The sequence below is a fragment of the Numenius arquata genome, chromosome 5 (assembly GCF_964106895.1).
Source record: "Numenius arquata chromosome 5, bNumArq3.hap1.1, whole genome shotgun sequence".
In the NCBI taxonomy this organism is placed as follows: Eukaryota; Metazoa; Chordata; class Aves; order Charadriiformes; family Scolopacidae; genus Numenius; species Numenius arquata.
This window is the reverse complement of record NC_133580.1, coordinates 37,037,945-37,059,740: the sequence shown is the minus strand read 5'-3', so window position 1 is coordinate 37,059,740 and position 21,796 is coordinate 37,037,945. Positions and strand designations below refer to the sequence as shown.

General features: G+C 38.0%; 1 protein-coding gene across 1 annotated transcript in view; it reads left to right on the top strand.

Moving 5' to 3' along the window:
• TNKS (tankyrase) overlaps positions 1–21,796 on the top strand; it is a 144,857-nt gene that overhangs the window by 93,167 nt on the left and 29,894 nt on the right. The window contains exons 6-11 of the mRNA XM_074147026.1: positions 6,966–7,060; positions 9,915–9,981; positions 10,468–10,654; positions 12,611–12,732; positions 15,171–15,262; positions 15,346–15,424. Coding sequence (XP_074003127.1) covers positions 6,966–7,060; positions 9,915–9,981; positions 10,468–10,654; positions 12,611–12,732; positions 15,171–15,262; positions 15,346–15,424 — 642 coding nt within the window. The remainder of the gene's footprint in view (positions 1–6,965; positions 7,061–9,914; positions 9,982–10,467; positions 10,655–12,610; positions 12,733–15,170; positions 15,263–15,345; positions 15,425–21,796) is intronic.

Genomic DNA, 21,796 nt, shown 5'->3' with positions numbered 1-21,796 from the left:
TTTCTTTGTCTACCCCTGTGCAAGATGATGCTTGTCATCTTTTCTGCCCTTCTCTACCCCAGCCATCTGTGTGATCGAAAAAGCTCTTCTCTCATAAATCTCCTTATTTGTGAACACTTAGCCCAACTTGCAGTACAACAGGGTCACCGTGTATGTGTAGAACTGATGCCAAGTCTTGTCACACAGTGTTGAGGTTCAGAGGTACAGTCAGAAACTTGTATTGTCTCTCAAAAGTCACATCTACTAGAGAAACATTCAGTAGTCAGTAGTTTGCCCTCTGAGAAGGAAGAGATTTGAATCCTTGCTGGAGATTAGAGTAAAAGAGTTCTGGTCTGTCACTCAAGTAAATCATTTCCCAATGAGGGCTTATTCTGTCTGTGTATTTGTAGTATTTTTATTCTGCTCTTCCTGCGCTTTTTAACTCTCCAGCCATTTCATTACTTCTTTCCATTTCACCTTTCTTACATGTTCTTATATTTTCCTCCGGTTTATCAACATCTGCCTGGTCTGGAGGTATCCCAACACTAATTTGCAGGTAACATTCCAGCTGCGGTTTCTGCACAGTTGAATACAGAGAGGAACGTTTCTTGAATCTGTGATCCACAAAGCAATGCTTTGTAGCTGGTAGATGTTTCGAAATACGTGTGCCATTCCTGATATCTGACCTGCTCTGGGCTTTGTCCCACAGCCCAGGTGGTACGATACCTGAATAAATTTCTGAAAGGTATTCGGTTGCAAGGAAGAATTTCTTTTTAATGCAGACTTCTTCTTTGTTCTCCTTCTGCCAAGGGACAGAATAAAAAGGAATGCAAACATTTCTCTCCTACTCTTCATGTAATCTTTGTTTGTGCCCGATAATGCTCTGCCCTACCACTAGTCTATATGTGGTATCAAGCTGGTTTTGTCTTCAGTGGTTTACAGCTCAAAAAATCTTCTCATCTCCCTACCCCCCCGAGATCATCTGATATACTCGAACTCTAAATTAAGATGCTGTGTGACTTGCAGATTCTGAGTAGGTGAGCGTTCATTTCATTTCCGCTGTCATTAGCTGTTAGAAAGCACTATGTGAAATTTGTGATGTTTTTCTGAATTTTACTATTCAACAGTCCAATGAAGTACTACCGGCTGTGTTTTGAAGATGAAGCAGTTAAATTACCAGTGGAAACACAGTGGAGTGAGAAATGCCTGCCTTACAAATTTTGTAACCCTTGTCCTTAGGAATTGTTTTTTGTAGTTTGGGTTTTTTTGGGTTGGTTTGTTGTTTTCCTTTACGTAAGAAGTTCCTCATTCCTCTGCCTCTTTATCTCTAGAGTTTTAACTTGTGGCAGCTAGCTCATCTACAGTCAGCGGTCTGACAGAACTTGTTTTCCTGGAGCAGCACCTATAAGTTTGTCCCTAAAGCATAATTGTTGACCATGAAATTAAATAAGTCAGTACTGCTATAAAATGACCAAGGAAGTTGCACAATTTGGGTGGCTGAAGTTGACAAGCCATGTGGCTGATGAACAGAAGCACAGCTCCTTTCCTTCTCTGTTAAGAACATCATTCTCTAGCTGAAGTTTTGGACCTTTATTTCTGTAGGACCTAGTGTGCAAGAGCATTGTAGCATGAATATAAAATAATTATTTTAAGTTATTTGAAATACGTGTTTCTAGAAGGCAATTTTTTTGTTTGTGATGACACGTCCAGTGTAGCCACCATACAAATAAACGTCAGTGAGATATTTTCCCAAGAAAGCTTTCAACTTGAGTCTAAAAATGAAGGTGTAAATGGGCATGCTGCTTAAAATTGGAATGCAAGTTGGTATCTGAGCAGTAAAGGAAAAGTGTGATCATTTCCACAGTGGAAAAGTTCAGGAATGTCTTTTCAAGATGGTGATGTTGTTGCAACTTGTTTTCTTACACCATTAATCAGAATGATAAAGTGGCGACAGGAGGCATTCCACTCGCATCCAGTATGTTTTCCTGGTGTATGCTTATGATTGATGCAGTTCATTTTAGAGAAGTCTGTAAGAGAGCAGCATCAAGCAGACACAGGCTGTTGCCATTGGAAAGAAAGATTCTATCATAAATTATAACCCAGTGAAGAGAGAATTGTTTGCCTGCTTAGAGGTTTTTCCTTAGTATGCCAGATTCAAACAGTTGACTTGCCAGGAGTCAGGACATCTTGCAAAACAGTTAGTTTTATGCAAAACTGTGAAACAAAGGTCTCTTCTGCGATTAGAAACCTCTCTGCTCTTCCCTTAATTCAGAGGAGGTGAAACACTGTTTTGAAGAGAGCTTGCAAGACAAGCTACAAAAGCTTAAGGTATTATTTTTATTGTTCCTGCTCTGTACAGGCAGCATGGTCTGCTTAGAATAAAGGTTTTGTTTGACAAAAGTTAGATGCATACCTGCAATTTCCAAGTCTAGCAAACCTGAAGGTAATTACAGGCAAGGTAGAAAAGTCACATATTAAAGTCTACATGAAACATTTTAAAATTCCTCCCTTTTTTGACATCCTTTGTCAGCAGGGTGTTGTAAAGGAGTTAACAATAAACATGTGCGTGTCCTTAGATTTCTTCTGCAAAGTCATACTTGTTTGTTTGTATAAGAGCCACCCTAACTGGTAGCTATCCACGTGTGGACTTTTTGAAGATGAGAGTAGCTGTAATACGTCAAGGCCAGAGCTGGCTCTCAAAATCAGGGTGTTGCCTCTTTATTGCAAGAATGCCCTGCCTGTAGAAGATGAAATTAAATGATGGTGATTCTAAATTACTGTATAGTGTTGTGAATTAGATGCATGATGAGACATCATGTATGTGATAAGAGGATTGTTCTTTGTTGATTTTAATAGCCTTTGGGATGACAACTTGAGAATGAGAGAAACACATTGATTAAGATTGTTATCAAATAGCACTATACAGGGACTTTGGTAGTGGAAACCAAGAACAGGCAATATTAGTTCTTAAAACAGTTCTGCAGCTGTTATTGATCATGCAGGTAATGCATGATAGAATATTCCTTACATAAGATCTATCAGTTTAAAGTTGCCCATAAAATGGGCAATTCATAATTTGAATATGAAAATGTAGCTTTCTTCTATGGCTGTGGCAGTGTTGTCATTGAGGAGCTGCTGAAGACTCTAGGAAAATAGGAAGGGAAATGGATGGTGCTTGGAGCCAGCACCCCCGTGTTGCCTGTGGACAATTTGTTGAAACCAGTTACGTGATTTAGGTGGAGGCAGCTCAGCAGCCTGCAGCTCTGGCAATTCCTCAGTGCCCCCTTTTTTTGATACAGGTGAACAGGGGACAGCAAGTCCAAGGCAGCTGACCTTGAACAGAGATCATCAAATCAGCTGTTGGTAACAAAGCAGTGTGAAAATACCCAAGGCTCAATGAAAATGGTATCAAACTGCTGTTTGTACATTTTTTCAATCTAAAAAATGCATTTCTCGTATTCCCAGGCAACACATTTTCAAAAAGACTGCAGGCAAAAATAGCTGCTTTAGTGTAAATTGTAGATATACAGGTTGACAGTGATCACCATCTTGTGTACAGTGATCTTCCTTGAAGTGCACAGTACCTGCTTTGACTCAATTACAGCCACCATAAAACTTTAAAATAATGTGAGCATCTTACATGAGAGTCTACTTTACTTAATAAAAGTGGAGTTAAACTCTTTTTAATTACAGTAGCAAGTAAGACAGTGTGATTGGCTTGGTAACTGTGAATGTGAGTCTTGAAAGGTAAGTGTCCTCTAGGGATTCTTGTTAGTCAGTCCCTTGCCAGGTATTGCAAGCCATGGGAGGAGGGGTTAATTGATAGCTCAATTAAATTTCTTTCCTTAATATTAAATGACTAGTTTAATATACCTTGCAGGTGCAGCGTACAATACTGCTGTCTGTGATAGCTGCTTTCTGCTTTCCTAGTGCTGTATAAACAGCATGTTAATTTCAAACATCAGTGCCTCTACTTCCATCATTCACTTGATTATTTTTTTTTAGTTTGTTTTTTTTTTTTTTTTTTTGAGGGCTAATAATCCCATATAATGAGTAGTTTCTGTAGCACGACATTATCTTTAAAGTACTTGGTTTCTGTGATTAACATACAAGCTCGTAATGCCAGATTAGTAATTTTAGGTATTAAATCTGTAACATTAATCGATGCTCTTTTTCACAACAACGGAAAATAAGTCCTTAAGAAGTCATTGTGGTAGGGCCTTCCTGCTTCCTCCTTCCTGAAGAGTATATAAGCGCAGCATTTATAGGAGCCTTTTAGCCAACCTAAAGAGCAACTGGCGACGCTGGCTGATGGGATCCGGTACACCAGGAATGGATAAAGGGGGAGCAGCCTTCCAGGGTCGCTGCCTCTGCACACCCTGTGTGTGTGCCCAGTTGTCCTTGCCCCTCGCTTCAGTGGCCTCTTCGGCCCTCTAACTGCCTGTGTCTCCAGCACTGCGTGGTCCTCCAGGTTATACGGTTTGGAATTGCAGAGTCGAAGGCGGAGATACCAGCCCCATCTCGAGGGATGGGTGCAGGGAGCATCATTTATCTCCTCCTTGGAGAGGCAGCTGCAGCACGGCACGCGGCTTCACTGAAGCTGTTGTGGATCAGAAGGCAAGCACGCCAAACATCAGGTGCCCGGCCACAGCTGAATAACTAATTCCTGGTGTGTTGGGGAAGACATGGTATTCTGCGTTCATTCTTGGTGCTGTAAGTTGTCTGAAGATTTGGGATGACACTGTTTTGTTTTATTTATGTGACTTGTCTTTCAACTATAAGCTTGAAGTGTTTTGGGTTTCTTCTCTAGTGAAGTTACTTGGCAAATGCAGGTCTAATAACCTTAGAAATACAAAATGCACAGTTCCAGCTTGAGTCATAATAGATTTTCTTTTAATTTTAAGCAGTGACCAAGGCTCCAGGGTTGATGTATCTTTATTGAGAACATCCCTATTAATAATGCTTAATACAAGTAAAGCATCATCTTGGAAGCGTGCCCTGGTTGTTTTATAAGTAGCATGCAAACAAGAATGGATGTGGTTTAATTGAAGTGAGGTTAAAGGATACTGCAGTGGTGCAAAGATTTAATGTTTGCTCCAATTTCTGCTGGAGTTTAGACCTTTCATTAGACTGACTTTTCCTCAGTCCATTTCAAATTTTTTTAGGGTTTTCTGAGTTACTAGTTTGGTTGATAAAACTGGATTTAGTAACCAAACCAAGGCAATGTTCAGAATAAAGAACAGTGAAGCATTCTGCTAATGCCAGTAGTGGTGTTATCTTTATCCACATTTTCATTGGTGTTTATGATATGCAGAAGCCAGCTATTTTATAATAGAGACAGATATGAAAAGAATATAATACCTTCTGGATCAGTCTGAATTGTTAATTCTGTAGTAGAAGCCTTTCTGAAACAGAATAATAGGTCCTAACGATTTGAACGGCCAAACACTTGAAAGATTTGACCCATTTTGTTGGTGGTGGCATTTTGTACTTTGGAGACAATTCAGGCATCTCCAGGTTAGGAATGTTAGAGGTTCTTATTTTGAGTACAGATAATTCCAAAGATGGGTCTTAAGGAAACTTGCATAACTGCTTCCCTAAGTAAACGGAATTACCCAGATGTTTTTCTAAGAGGTGCCCTTGTGTTGTCATTTCTGATAGTACATCCTGTGTGTCCTCACTGTGGCACTGATGCTTGGTAGGTGTCAAAGTAGTTACTCTTTCTGGGTCAAAGTAGCAAAGTGTTGAGACTAGAGTAAAATATAATACAGACTACTCCAAGTTACGGTCATACTAAATATGTATTAATTCCTGGAAATCCATACCATTTATGGATATATAGCACCTGCTGCTGTTTGCCACAGATGAGACCATTTGTCTTGATTTTTGATTTTCAGTTCTTGATAATAGTGAGAATGTGATGTCTCACCCGTAATACTGCATAATGATCTTTTAATGCTGACAGTAAATCTGTGCTTGGCTAATACTGTGAGATATGTATGTCTTCCCATGTGTTCAAGCTGGTTTATGTATGGGGTTTTACAGTAATAAAATCGTGTTATTTGGTTGCATGCCACAAAATGAATTACAACAAAGATCACTTTAAAATCCTCTGCTTCTCAGCCTTGGGAAGGAGGAAACATTACCCATTTGTGTAAAAATCAGATCTTTCAGACTGAGACAGCACGCAAAACTCGTTTCATAATAAAAAGCTTTTAAAATGAATTTGAGGGGAATTACTGTTATCAACTTCAAAATTCTTTCGAATTAGCTGTGGAGAAAAATGCTATTATTACTCTGTTATTATGCAGCGAGGTACAGTACTGCTGAAGATGTGCATTTTGCAGAAAACTGCAAACTGCATACAGTTTGCTCCGTGCATCTTAGCACAGCACAGGACATGTACGACTACTTGTTTGGTGCAGAGCTGAAGATAAACATTCCTGTTATGGGATAAATGCATGATTTCATGTTCTGCAGTCTGCCTCTTGTGCGCTTTTTGCAACAAGCATACATAGAAACAGTTTTGTAACCTGTGAAAATGCAAATGCAGCCTGAACTGCATAAATTTGCTTATGAATTTTAAAAAAATAATTTCTGACATTTTAAAAATTAATTGAATCCTAATATTAAAAACAAAACGAAACAAAAAACCCAGAAGAACCAAAATCAAACCAAAATAAACCCCTGAAACCCAAACAAAAGAAAGTTGGGCCATTATTTAAATTAACTTTAAATGATGAGCTTGTTATTGCCTTAGGAGGTTCCTGGATTCTTTCCCACCTTAAGGAAAATTTATTTGGTTTGACAACAGGAAGGGCATGCATGTGCTCTGTATTTGTTAATTTGGCTAATCACAGAAGGGAAGCCTAATTTACCTTAATCCAATGTGTAAGAGAAATGAGGAGTACTTAAATGGCAGGAAGTGCAGGACTTCAAATTTATGTGGCTCCCATTCTTCATCTTTTCTTTGTTTTACTTTGCAGTCTACTCCTTTACACCTAGCAGCAGGCTACAACAGAGTTCGAATAGTCCAACTTCTGCTTCAGCATGGTGCAGATGTTCACGCAAAGGATAAAGGGTATGTAAAATGAATTGACTTGTTACCTGTTTGCAGCAGTGGTTTTGTGTTAATCCAGGTAAGGAACTATTTCTCTGTTTCATGTTGAAGCATAATCTCAAATAGTTGGCTGAGAATGCAATATTTGCTTCCAATTTATTGAGTGTGGTTCATCATAAATAAACTTTTGTTAGAGCCTCAATAGCAGATTATCTGTGATTGCACTTGATTAAAGTCTCCTATTACACCTTTAAATTTTTTTCCAAACCTTATTCTTTGCTTCCATGCACAGACTACACTGTTAAATCATGGTCTTCTAGCATTATTTCAGGGAAAGTGATGGGGAGAAGATACATGGGCTTAGTGAAAAAAATGTGCGTTGAAAAATTTCTCTGTAATCTCATTATCTTGTTGCATAATACGGATGTAATTCCAAGTAGTATCAGTAACGCTCATGTGCTCACAACAGGTCCTTAGAGACCTGTCTTGATTGATGTTGCCAGCAAAAATCAAGATATAGTAAATGCTAAACTATTGTATTTTTGCAGTAAGGATGGTAGTTATGTAAGACGCCAACAAAAAGTGCACAGCAGTCAGAAATCTGGAATGATACGTGTTTTAACGTTGTTCTCAGCCGTACATTTCTGAACTCTAAGGTGATGACTCTCATGATGCTCTGACAGGAATGCTTAGTCCTAACATTGTAGAAATTGGGTCCCTGGTTAAAGGCATGCATTTTATATTTAGAGTCCATAGAGGTAAGATGTTAATGAGTGCGTGTTCTGTCTTCATCAGCAAACCTGAGGCACTTCTATATCTTCAAATTCTGCTGAGGCCAGCCTAGTGTTAAAAGAGGTTTTAAATTAAGATCTTAGCTTTTTTTTTTTTTTTTTTTTTTTTCCTTTTTCTGTCCAAAACCAGTCCCAAGCATAACTAAACTCTTGAAGATTGACTAATTGTAGTGCATTTGTCTGTACATTTCACCCTTAATGACCTTTTTTGATCAGAATTGTTGTCAAATGCATGATGACTGATTATACAAGTCAAAAAAAACGCAGAGGAAAGCTGCATGTAATACCTATTCAGCTAGATCCGGCGTTATTAAGCAAGTTTTAGGCATTTCACACCTTTCTGAAATTTGAGCACTGCAGTGTAGATGCTTTAATGAGATTTGAATTATCTGTTTGGAAATTATTAAAAGAAATTACGTTTAACTTGAGGGAGGGGGTGAGGGGTGTCCAGGGAGGGGACGGAGAAAACATAAGAAAGAAAAGTAGTACACTTACTTTGTATTAAACTTAAAAACAACTTAAACATACTTAAAATGTCTGATAGCCCAGTAAGCTCACTCTGTTTTTTTCTAACAGCATCATGCATTTACAGTCAGTGTGCTCTTTTGTTTTTTCTTACTGCTGCTTATTTATACATAATTTATAAGTAAATAGGCTATAAATAAATGTTATTTATCATTAACGGAGCTAAATTAAGTTACACTGATTTTATAGACCTGTTAGATTCTCTTCCATGGGGTCACTTCAGAGCGTCCTGAGGAACTGTGACGCATCTTCAAAATGGTCATCAATTCTTGTCAGTCCCGAAGAGGACCACAGCCAAGGAAGCAGCTCTTTTTCCACTGGTTCTTTGCCTTACTGCTATTACTCACAAAGTCCCAATGCGCTGGAAAAGAAAAGGGGAGGGTATGTTGCAGAAGTGGGCAGGTGGATTGCTGCGTTGGCTGTCTTTGCTGACGAGACCTTGAAGGCCTCAGTCCTCTTAGAAGATGATCATTTTGGAAGAAGGCAGGTTTTTTTAGTGCTCTGTGGACTGGATGCTCTCTTTCTGTCTCACACGTGCACCCATACGTTGCAATTAAGAAAAGCAACGATGGAAAATAACAGTTTGAAAAATTTTGCCAAAACAAACTATGACAAGTGCAATGCTGCTTCTGGGAGCATCTACCTTAAAATTAAGTTTACCCTATAATCTAGTACTTGCCGTCCCAATGCTCCTTGAGTTGATTTTGCAATTCTGGGAAACATCCTCTGTATTTTTCATAAATGGTGAAGGGTTAATTATTGGTTTCAGTGTATTATGCGTACTGATTTGTTGAGCCATAACTAGCCTGTCTTGCTTGGCTTGAATTAAATTAATTTCGTCCCCTGTAATAATTGTCCACTTTGCATCTCCCTTTCAATGCATGACTTTTTAATTATGTTTTGTGCTTATGACTAGATCCTTGTTATTTACTTTGCTAGTGTCATTTTTAAATATGGCCTCCAGTAATATAGCTGTACAAAAATTACAGGGGCTCTCTTATAAGTATCTTGCACAGTTAAATAGGTTGTACAGTAAAAGATGGAGAAAGGTCAGGTCATTCCACAGTTTGGATGTGCAATTTCAGTCTACTTTCTGTGGATATTTGGGTATCTTCATAATATACCTCGGAGTTATGTTAGCATTGTCTGGGGAGTTCTGCCTTTCAGGTAGCATTTTATATAAACAGGCAGAAACAGAAGACTGACTTCTCTTGAGCAAAATGAATGTGGAATGGGACTTTTCCTGCCCTTTAATAGGCTAAAGAAAGATCACTTCAAAGCCAATTAATGCTAATCTTACTGGTAGATTAAACATCTGTGGCTTGTTAGGACCAAATTAAAAAAAAACCAACCACATTTTAATGCCGCTCTAAGTAACATGTTGTTTGGGAAGGTTAGATTTTTCCTTTAGTTTGTTAATCTTAATTTTTAAATATTTGAATATTTAAATATTTTAGATGTAATTCTATTTCTGTTCATCTCTCGGTAGAGAGAAAAATGTTCTGCCAACTTTAAAAATGCTGCTAAAATAAATTTGTCACTTGCTTTCTTTCATACAGTGGTCTCGTGCCTCTTCATAATGCATGTTCATATGGACACTATGAGGTTACAGAGCTGCTGCTGAAGGTAAGCAGAAAGATGGAAAGTAATTACTGTGGAGTTAGATGTGTTAGGTGAGATATGAAGTGTTTGTACCAGAGTTGAGAAGGAAGACTTCTTTTTTTTTTTTTTTTTTCTTTTTTTTCTTTTTTTTGTAGTAACAGGTTTCAGACATCCTGTATGTTGGAAGCCTGCAACTTTAGGTCTTTCTGCGATACAGTGTATGTGGGTGTTCTTCCCCACCTAATTTCTTTGGACAGATAGTAGTGTTTCATTTATTCATTTATTTGAATTTTTCTGTGGAGAAATCCATTCTACTGAAAAACTAGCTCATATAGAAATCCCCATTATTTTTTTTTTTGAGGATTCAACAGTATTTTTGTAATTATTTTTTGTGAATGTGTTCATGTATGGAAAAAATGGAACCAGTTTTTATAATCAAATGAAAATCTGTAAGCTTTTAGTTGTCGAAGATGATTTCTTACTAACATGAGGCTTTCTTTGCTGTGCTAGCACGGCGCCTGTGTGAATGCTATGGACCTCTGGCAATTCACCCCCTTGCACGAGGCTGCTTCCAAGAACCGCGTAGAGGTCTGCTCCCTCCTCCTGAGTCACGGCGCGGATCCCACCTTGGTCAACTGCCACGGCAAGAGTGCAGTCGATATGGCTCCAACGCCTGAGCTAAGGGAGAGACTGACCTGTAAGTGTTTTCAGGCTGGAAGCAGTTGTCGGTAGGTGTGAAGGGGTGCTTTCCTTTCAGGCCAGTAGATGCAAGGCAACAAAGTAACTGCAGCTGAGCCTGTCACTTTGAAATATGCAGGTACCTCTGTTATACTGTTTGTATTATTGTCTGGTTTTCTTAGATTTAAAATGTTTAAGGCACTACTGAATCAGCAACTGTGGGAGGTTTTTATGCCTAAAGTCCAGTTAAGTCACATAGGAGCCTCTGTACTGAGGCTCTGTATCACACCTGAAGAGTCACTTCCAGAAGGTAGGTAGCTTTGGTGTGCACACATGAAGAGACGGAAATTCCAGCACCCTCTGTTATAGTCTTTGCAGTCCTCATGCTGTTTACAAAACAATGTTTCCACTCTAATTTTAATTTGCCCTCTTCTGGGGATTTGTTTTCTCATTGTGATAACTGTAAAAGATAATTAAATAAGACAAGTGTGGAAACAAAGCATTATGAAGTTATAGAAAAGTCCTTCTTGAGAAGTAGATTCTGAACTCAATTATAAATAAGCTTTTGGTTATGTTTGTTACCTTTCCAGTATAGCAGAAGCCCCCTGACACACTGAGTGTGATCTTGCACTACTCAGTCACAGCTAGTCAGGTTGTCAACTGTCACTATTCTTTGCATGCAAAGGTGGTGAGATCATGTGCAGCAGAAAACTTTGCTCAAGGAGAAAAGAGGAGAGCGTTAATATTTTTTAGCTACTTCTGTAGTCTCTATTCTGGGCTAACTTGGGAGATGCTTCTGACTTTGAGGCAGCAAGCAGAAAAAAAAATCTATTTTTACCTTTGGTTTGTTTCTTTCTTTATAGTTCATAGAGAAAAGCAGGGAAAGTTTAATGTTCCTTAATGTCCACTGAAATGTGTACACAAATGTGAGCCTTATGCCAAATTTGACAGTACCTTGATGGGACATCCTGTATTTAATGCCCAAAATAACATGCTTAGTATATTCTTGAATTCTCTGGTTTTATTCTTTAGGAATAATATTACATATATTTGTTATTTCGAGGTTTACTAGTACTTCTGCTTTGTGTAATGCTTTGTTTACAAAGAAAATTGAATTCTATTTGAAATGAAAACTTGAAATTTATTACATTTATTTTTATTTCTAAATCCACAAATGCACCAGATGTTAAAACAAGGGTGGGAGAAGAAAGCCCCTCTTAACAAGCTTAGCATTTCAAGCTTGCTTATGAAGGAAAAATGCTGGTATTTTTACTGAGACTGTTGAGCTTTTTTTCCTAGTTCCCAGGTTCAGACGTCATTCTTGCTAACCCAGGTTTCATTTGTACATTTTAAGAGAAACGCTTTTAGTCCTCTTCAGATTCAAAAGTATTTAAAAGAACTAGTTGCTGAACTGAACAAGAAGTAGCACTGAAAATAATAGAATTACCTCTCCGTGCTTGCAAAGATATAGCTGCTACCTAAACCTGTTTCATCTTTGTAGAAGACTGGTTTCAAATGCTCAGATAGTTAGCTTTATTTAAGACCGAAAGTTTAATATTTTATATTTAAATTAAATGTTCAGGCTTTACCTTGAGTTATGTGTAGTTGTAAATACAGTGAGGTTTCTGAAAAGCAACTGTAATGCTTTTTTTTCTGGAGAGCATGTAAATAGCATTGTGCTCACTTGAACATGTAAGTAATTTAGAGGTCGCGTATGCATTTAGTATCAAGTGGCTGGAGGAAAAGAGAGAAAAAAGCTATAAGGATTTTACTCAAGGAATCACTTTCCCTTTCCTTTAGAATGTCCCTTTAGTTTCAGTAGACCATATTTCATGTTCTGTGTCCCAGGTTAGCCACTATCTGAAGATGTGCAGAAATACTCTGATTTCCTCTTGAGTGTAGCTACCTTTTTCCAGTAACATTTATAAATGAGACGTGTTGCTGAATATTAAATGTATCTTTTTTCCTCTAACAGATGAATTCAAAGGACACTCTTTACTGCAAGCAGCCAGAGAGGCAGACCTAGCCAAAGTGAAAAAGACTCTTGCTTTGGAGATCATTAATTTTAAGCAGCCACAGTCGCATGAGACTGCACTGGTGAGATCATACGGTCAATCCATTTGTTTTATGATAAATGTGGTGGTAGTGCTAGTTGAGGAGTTTTACTTCTACATTATGAAAATGTATTCATCATCTGAGATTGAGGATTTGCCGTCAAACACTTTATATATAAAAATTAAATCACCATTATAGAAATAACACCATGTAATTTTTTTTATTACTATTTTTCCTGGTGAATTACAGAAGCCCTCCAACCGCTTCTCACCTGTTCATTTGTCACTTCTTTGCTCCTTTTTTTCTCCCATCACTCTTTTTTTTTTTGGTTTGGTTTTGTTGATCAGTTGCTGTCTTTTTTCTGGGGTTAAATTCTGTTCCAGTGGCCCACTGCTTCCTTGATGTTTTACGTGGGCAGACTTGGATTACAAATTTTCTTTATAGGATATGTAAAATTCTAGTGAAAATAGACACTAGGTATATATCACAGGCCCTTACAGGATTAGAATGGTTCTGAGAATACCGTATTAGCTATGGAAGCAGGCGTCTTTGAGACTTTCCTGGTAGTATCCTCCCCTTATTTCATTGTTTGAAGAAGCATTGGAGGCAAAGAACACAGCCAATATCTCAGATGCAGTGACAATCTTGAAGTTGAGTGGGACCAACACTATTATTAGAAACCATTATAGTTATGATACTTTATTCCAGTGGAACGTTTTCTTCACAGTGGTAGGTCTCAGCTGCAGGCATACAACTGCATATTTAGCGTTATAAACATTGGGATGGTGATCGGAACATTGTGTGCTGACTAACAAGCATCCGTATGCTCTGTTCGCTCCATGGAGGACTCAGCATCTTAGCCTGAACTTAGAAACAAGGCAGAGAAGAGATATTTAGGGGCTGAACATGAAGGCAGTAGGAAATTTGGGATGATGTTATCCTTTCTTTCTTGAGTGTATCATTGGCTGATACGTGGCATCTCTTTAGCTGTGTAATGATCACTTTGTAATTCTGTGGTGTTCTTTGCTCTTCTCCACCTGCTTTTCTGCAGAGACAGCTAGGCAAAATGGGATATTTTAGCTCTGTTGAACTCTTTGGTTCACTGTTCAGTGTCCGATTTCTCAGTTTTTGCCTACCGTATTTGAGATTTCCAAGTGGTCTCCCATCCAAGTGGCAAGGCTTAATTTCCAGGGTCAGATAAGTTTACATGCAACCTAAATCAGCTATTCCATTCCTAAGCATGGTATCTTTTACCGTGGGGCACTGGGGTCTGTCCCCTGTTACCCCACAAAGGCTAAAGCCAGCACCTGGTTTATGCTTCATTGTTGCCCCGAGGTTTAGCAATATTTCAGCGTTTGTGTTGCTCTTAGTGCTGTTTTGACCTATCTGTATTTCCCACCAATATGGTATTACCTGCAAAGCCTCAAAAATATTGCCCCTTTTCAGAGCAAAAGTTGATCTTAATGTTTATTTACAAAGCTTGCCTTTGCAAAACTTGGACATGCTCTGCTGACAACAGCAGTGTGGAAGCTTGAGTGGCAGTTACTTCATGGTGAAGGCTGGAACTGGGCAAAAGATGGCTATTGCTGCTTATTAGCATTCTGTTTGGGGTCTGTATTATTGTAAAAGGCTATTGTTTTGCTATTGGAAATTGAGAACTGTGTTCCAGCAGACTGTCTGGGTAAACATGGGTAAACATAAAAATATTCAAAAGTATCTCCTATTTCTCATGCTCTGCTATCTTGAGGCATCCATACTTGATACAAGCATTTCTGGACTGATTTTAAAGCATGGTTTTAGTTTATCTGCAACCGTACTTGTAATTGCAGGCCTCAGGAATGCATTGATAGGGCCACTGTTGAAAATGTCAGGACAGATTTTCAAGACCCGCCTGGATGCAGTCCTGAGTAACATGCTCTGACATGCTCTGGGCAATCCTGCTTCGGCAGGGGAGTTGGACTAGATGATCTTTATGGTCCCTTCCAACTCTAAAAATTCAGTGAAATTCAGTGAGATTGCGTCTAGTCTCTGCTGAGATTCGAAGAAAAAAAGGGAGGAACAAAGAGCTCGCTTCTGGGTGCAGAATGCAGACAAATCAACAAGCAAACCCCAGCTGCAATCAGGAGAGTTGTTACACCTGGCAAAGGGCTGTGGCTGTTCCCACAAGGGTTCTACCTCCTTTATGCATTATGTGCTGTTTTTTCCCTGATACCTTGTTAATGTAGTTGGGAACATACCACCTTTTTTCATTAGTGACAAATAGCTTTAAAATGAAAATTGTTTTTCTGAGTAGAATAATTTAGCATTGATCACTAGCTTGTATTTTGTTCAGTATGTTATGTGTTTTGGCAAAAATACGATGGATTCTGCTTGTAAATTTTGTAGTCTGATGTTTAGCAGAATAAGAGATGAAGTCATGGATCTTAAAGCTCTTTGTCATCTGTGTAGATGAAATATAATTTGTATTTACTTTTTTTCAGCACTGTGCTGTGGCCGCCGTGCATCCCAAGCGGAAGCAAGTTACAGAGCTATTGCTCAGGAAAGGAGCAAATGTTAATGAGAAAAACAAAGAGTAGGTTTCTGATATTTTTTAATTTTCCAAAAGACTCTGTCATACTAGGAATGTAAAACTATTTTTTTTTTTTTCTCCTCTAGTTTCATGACACCTTTACATGTTGCAGCTGAAAAAGCTCATAATGATGTCATGGAAGTTCTGCATAAACATGGAGCAAAGGTAAATTTACTTAAATATATTTTATTTAAGGCAAAAGGCAAGAAAAAGAGTTATATTAGTTAAATACAGTGTTATTTTTTATGATAATTGTTGCCTTGTGCTTCTCCTGTTAACCTTGAAGTGTGTTTATCTTAAATCAGTACAGGATGTTCAAGACTCCCATTTGAAAATTAGGTCTTCTCTCCAAGTAACTGAATACAGGTTTTAGGAGTCTAGCTTACTCATTTTTAATGAATCTTGCTAATCATCTAATAAATGTGGTCATCTGGATGCCTCTTGTTGCTTTATTTTGTTGGCTTGACAATACCCAATGTCTGAGTTTGCTGACACTGAGCTTAGCAGTCTAATGCTGGGTATCCCTTAGCTCTTGCTTGCTTCTTATTCTCTTGGTTGGATTGTTTTGCCATGCCCTTCAGCCATTGATAGGTGCTGACCAAAGTAATTTGTGAGTCTATGGTGAAGTTTGCGTAGAAACATGTGGTTCAGCAAGTTATTAATTAAAAGCAGAGGAAAGTATAACTTTATTTAGGATGTCTTTTAAGCATTTTTCAGAAGTATTTCAGAATTGTATTTCTCTGAGTTTTAGCAGCAAACTTGATATTGATGGTAGTGATATACTTAGCTAAATTTTCTCAGAAACTCTTCTTGATAGGTACTTTCTTTGCATTGTTTAAAATAAAAGTTATGTCCTTGTTTTTGCTTTTAAGGGGTCTCACATTACTCTGAGTCTTCATCTTCAATCAGGTAGCTAGAAATGAAGAAATATACCTGTAATAACAATCTAGTGTTATCACTTGACGTGCTAGGAGGTGCAAGCAATGTAATTGTCTGCATAGTTAATACTGAGTCTTTTTATTCTGAATGAAATGGAATTTATAAACCTGTATGAGAGCTCATTGCCAGATTTCAGTATCTGATTCACTTCCATAGTACTTTAATGGCATCATAAAATAGCTTAACAACAATACCGTGACAGAGTTTATCTTACTTGAAAATCCTGATGCAGTGGTGACATACCAAGATTTTCCCAGGGTGGGAAGCAGGGCCAGAGTTATAGTCATTAAAATGATTCATTATCATTTTCCCAGATTCACTCTTACTGGCATACCTTTGCACTGAAAGTGAAAAAAAATCATTTTGGCATAGGAGTAGATACCTCATGGCTTTATGGATCTGATTTTGCATATGAATTCAGTACTGGTATTCCTTGGGTAGGCGCTGAACTGGACGTGCTGGAGTTTCAAGTGTATTGATACTCAAGTACTACTTGCTTTGAAATACAATGAGTTTCTGTGTGCTGAGGGTTTCTGGAAAGCCTGCTACTATACTGTAGGTATTTAAATTAGCGCTCCCTTGAAAATCAGGCTCTGTGTAGGCAGATTAGGAGCAAGCTCAAAGACATCATCCTTACTGGAATGGCTCGATTTATTGCGTCAGTAGCACATTCTGATGATGGCTTTTAATTCTTTTCTGTCCTGAAGCAGGGGTTCCTAAATCGTGATCCATGAGTCACTTGTGGACTGAGTGATGGTGGTGAGTGGCCCACAGTTATCTGCAGAACCATGCTGAGTAGTGTGTTCTGTTGTTTTTTCCATTGACAGTATGCAAATAAAGGTACACTGGTGGTCATTGAAACTCATTCTTCATTCATATCCTGGTGTATGCTTGCTATGCTATTCTGAGGATAGCCATTCACATTTATGATCTAGCAAAGCACTTAAGTGCATGGCAGGAGACTAGTCATAGTTAAAAATTAAGCCTATATTTCCATACTGCAATGGATCGGGTCCTTTTTATTGGTGTCCAAAGTTCCTTAGCTGTAAAATGGTATATAATGTCATCATGGTTTTTCATGAGAGGTAGGTCATTAAGGCTTATGGAGCACTTTGAAGTTCCCAGATGGGATATGCTCTAGAGTATTAATTAGTTAACTAGGCTTATTTAATGACTCTAATATGTTTGTCTTGCTTGTATATTATCATTTGACCTCTAGTTCATGCTTTTACTGTAGGCAGTCAGTTTCTCAGACACTCTTAACATTGATATTTCTCTGTTTCTGATTGTTGGCACATGGCAGTTTTAATGCCTGAAGCATGAATACAGGTTTTTTGATTTTTTATTTTTTTTTTCCATTTGTTGTGTTTCTGGAAGCTTTGTCTTCCTGTTTACGCTTTCTGTGCCTTGAATTTTAGGTGGTTCGTAAGATGTAGTCAGATGTACTAAGTTCTTTGACCCTGTCTAGTTGTATTTTTTACAAGAGAGGGTTTTCACGAACTAGTGAATCTGGTCTGCCTGCAATAACAGCTTCACAGTGAATATCCATTTGTTCTTGGAACAGCGGTCTCCTGCAGTTTAATTATCTCTTTTCCATTTTGATGCTTCCTTTGCTGAGGTACTTGCAGTGAGCAGATTCTTCTTAGCCTTTGTTTTGGTAGGCTAAATGCCTCAAACACTTAGTCTGCCCTCATAAGGGAACATTGCCATTTCCTAATGATCCTTATAAGCCTTCTCTTAACTAGCACCAAAGGAAATCTTGGAGCTTGGGCAACGAGAATGGAATTCATTCCCCCACTGCCTTACATGATGGCACCTCCATATCTCTAATGTAAATGCTGGACTAATGCATACTGGATCATATTTGCTTTTTTAATAGACATGACATAGTGGTACTCAGACCCTTCCTGTGGTCTTGTAGTACTAAGAGAATCTCGATTTTATTTTTTTATTATTATTTTGGTTTTTTCTCCCTTGCTAATTTTTCATATTTGTGCCCTTTGACATGATTCTCGGTGTGCCAAGATCATTAATGAAAATATTAAAACAAAATTTTCCCACAACCTGTCACAGAGCAGTCCTCCCCTACATTCAATTCTTCAACCAATCTCTATTTTTCTATATAAAATAAATAAAAATTTCCCATGTGATCCCATATTAAATACTTACTGAAGCATGGATGGATGAGACCTACCATATTTTCTTTACTTTGCAATCATTTCTTCTATCAAAGGAAAGGTACTGTATAAGTCAGCTTTAATCTACGTCCTGGAAACCACTACTGATTATAGAGAGAGTAACAATTTGAAAAAGATGAGTAACTGGGGCTTCAAAGAAAGTAGAACTTTCTTCTGGAATACAGTGCCAAAAGAAAAAAACATCCAGTAATGGATTTAGGAGACAAAGTCATGTGAAGTTTTGTAGATTGAAAATAATTTGTGATTGTTTTAGCAATAGAGAGGAAACTGCTGTTTTCATGAGAAGCAGCTGTGATCTGTGTCAGTGAAGGTGAAGTAATGTGAAGTATGTCTGTTTGAGTAGGCTTTTCTTGTTTTGCAAAATGGACTGAAGCATGGTAAAAACTCCTTTAGGGAATTTGCTTGGGATATTTGTGGTCTTGGAGCTGGATTTAATTATTATTATTTAATTATCCTTAATTGTATCACTGTGTAAATTTGCTGTTTGAAATATGTTAGATGATAATAAAAAACGAAGGACCACTTGAATAACGTGCTTGATCTAGATGTATTTTACGGAAATATTTCTAAGAACATTTGTATTGGGAAGAGTCAACCTATGTCCACAGATTGCTTATTTTGGTGTGTCTTGTTGGCCCTTACTGACAACACAGACTAGATTTGTAATTCAAGCTGTGAAGCCGTCCTTGGTGCACATCACTTGCACATCAGCATGTTATGTCTAAGCAATACCCATTCCGTGGTCAGTGAAGATATTTTCATTAGCTTGTTACTTGAGTTTGCAGAAGTTGACTATCAACTGTACATCTAAAGCACAGGTAAGAAACCTTGAGGTTTCTTAGAATTTTCTTCAAGAATGTTGTGTCTGTGGTTTTAAATGCCATACCTAGTTTTCACTTGTTTGCCTCAACTGCAGTGTGAAACAGCATTTCACACCACTGCTTATTTGATGTTGAATATCCTCAAAGTACCTTATGAAAAATAAAATCAGAGCATCTTTAAAGAATCCTCAAACGTAAACTTTTTTTTTTATTAGACCCATAAGCAGATCTTCAAGTGCCATGATTGTATCTTTGAAGATGGTTGAAATCCTTTGTTTTAAAAAAAAAAATAATTTGAAGGTAGTAGACTAATGAAAAAGTGGCTTTCATCCTGTTTTGTTGTATTGCTAGGTAGTTGGGTACTTCTTATAACTAGCTTCTTGTCTGAATTTACAGATACATGGGAAATTTAATATGTTCAGAAAGACATTCTGCTTTCTAGCAGTGCAGAAGAAAAGGATTAAGTCTTTTCTGAACTGGAATGATTGTTGGAAAGAAAGACCTGCAAGCATACAAGTTCACTGGTATCTTGAGCAAGTGTAGAGATGTCATGAATGCTATTTCTTTAACTGTATTATGTTTCTAAAGGATACTGTTGAAACTATTCTTCTGCAAGAGAAAATGAGCCTTTCTCAGGTCACGTTAGACGTCTGGTGTCCCTATTCATGATGGTAGCAGAAATGGTTTCATTCTGCTCTGCTAGAAGGATCTTACTTCATGGATCTCTGTGTAATACAGTTATTTCTGTGCTTTGGAGTAGCATGTTGCCAGCCTTTCGTAATCATGGATTTGAAAATGATCACCATCTACCTAGACACACAGAACAGACTTAAAGAATAACCTTGTTGTGTAATATATTTGCTTCCAACGGTTCAGGTAGAGGTATGATTTTCTCAGGAAAGACTAAACATTGAAAAAATTAAATTTCCTTTTGGAAATGCAGCCAGTTCTGGACTGTGATGGTTAACAACATGAAGAACTGTGTGATCTGTTGCTATTACATGGTTCAACTTTTCTCATAGCTTAGACATCTAAACTTAGTGACATTAGTCTTAAGCTTTTATACAAGGGGACAACTGTGGAACATGTCTGGATCACGTAGGAGCTTTCAGAGTGAAACTAGACCTTTTTTCTTTTTTTTCTTCCTTTTTTTTTTTTTCTTCTGACAGCACTTGAAATTGCCACCAGTGCCTCTTCACTCCTATCCTGTTTATTATTAGTGATGCACAAAGACACAAGACATACTGCAAGTTTTCCTCAGAATAAGTGCATCAGGAGAGCATTTAGAACACTTGCGTTGCAGGGAAGCATACAGTGGTACTGGGACTGCTGGAAAGCACAAGTTCCATCTGTGATTTTTAGAATGTGCATCTTTTAGAAAGATCTCGCAGACAAAATTGCAGTGCTTGGAAGCTGTTCCAGTGTTGAAGTGCTTTTTTGCTGCTGTAGTGTCAAAGAGTAGGAAGATATTTAGGTCATTTGATACCAACAGAAAGCTGATATGCTTATGAAGTCTTGCAAAAAAAAAAGTTTCCTGAACAGGCCCCAGCTGTTGAGCTGCCACGAGTTCCTGGCAGCCAAGGGAATATTGCTGTCACTGTGTGCACTCCAAGACAGCAGCAGTACAGGGAGGAAAAATCTCTTCAGTGTCTGATGATACATGACCATTTCAATTTCTCTACTGCATCTATCCAGGATGGGGAAAAGGAAATTAAAAGGATAAAAGGGAAAACCAGAAGGAATTCTGCATTGGGAAATACTGTATAGGAGCCTTACCTGAAAACATTTTTCATTTGAAAACTGTATTCCGCTTTTATGTTCCAATTTGAGCAGTGGGGTGATTGCTTTCATACTGAGAGGTAAAGAAGCCAGAGCCAGTGTGCTGTGGAATAAAAGCTGTCAAATCTGTCACTTTTAACTCCTTGCAGGAAACTTGTCTGTAAAGTAATTCAGAGCTGCCTTCTAACTTCAGACTGCTTATAAAGGGGACTAGTTGAATATTTCTCATTTTTTTTGATTAGTGCAGCTGGAGCAATATGCCTTCTCAGCACCCAAATAAGGCAGTACATCTTGGATATTTTACATTTTGTCAAACAGAGTTCAAACTTCAGCTTTGAATTTGAAAGGGCATGTTTTTAGACCTAATACCGAGCAGTGGTTAACCCAGACATATGTCTTACCAGGTTTGTTTTTTATGAGAATTTAATGTCAGTTTGTATTTCAGTTTGTAATGCTCAAATTTATTTTAATTTAGAAATAAATCCTGTTGCTTTCAGCCTTAGTGCAGTATATTCTTGGGTTGGTTTTAGACAAGTGCTGCATGATTGGTGAGAGCAGATCTGCCTCAAAGTGAATATATTCCCCATGAAATTGCCCTTCAAAGCCTAATTCTGCTCCTGAGGGAAAGAACATCTTAATTTGGTGCATGCGTCCCTCTGTCAGCTGCAGCCCTCTTTATCCCAGAAGTAAGCAGGCATTTCTTCAAATGGCTGGTGTTCTTCTGCCACAAGAATCGATTGTTGGCAAAGATAATGATTTGGAGGCGAAAGGAGACCTGCATAAGACATGTGAGATGATGG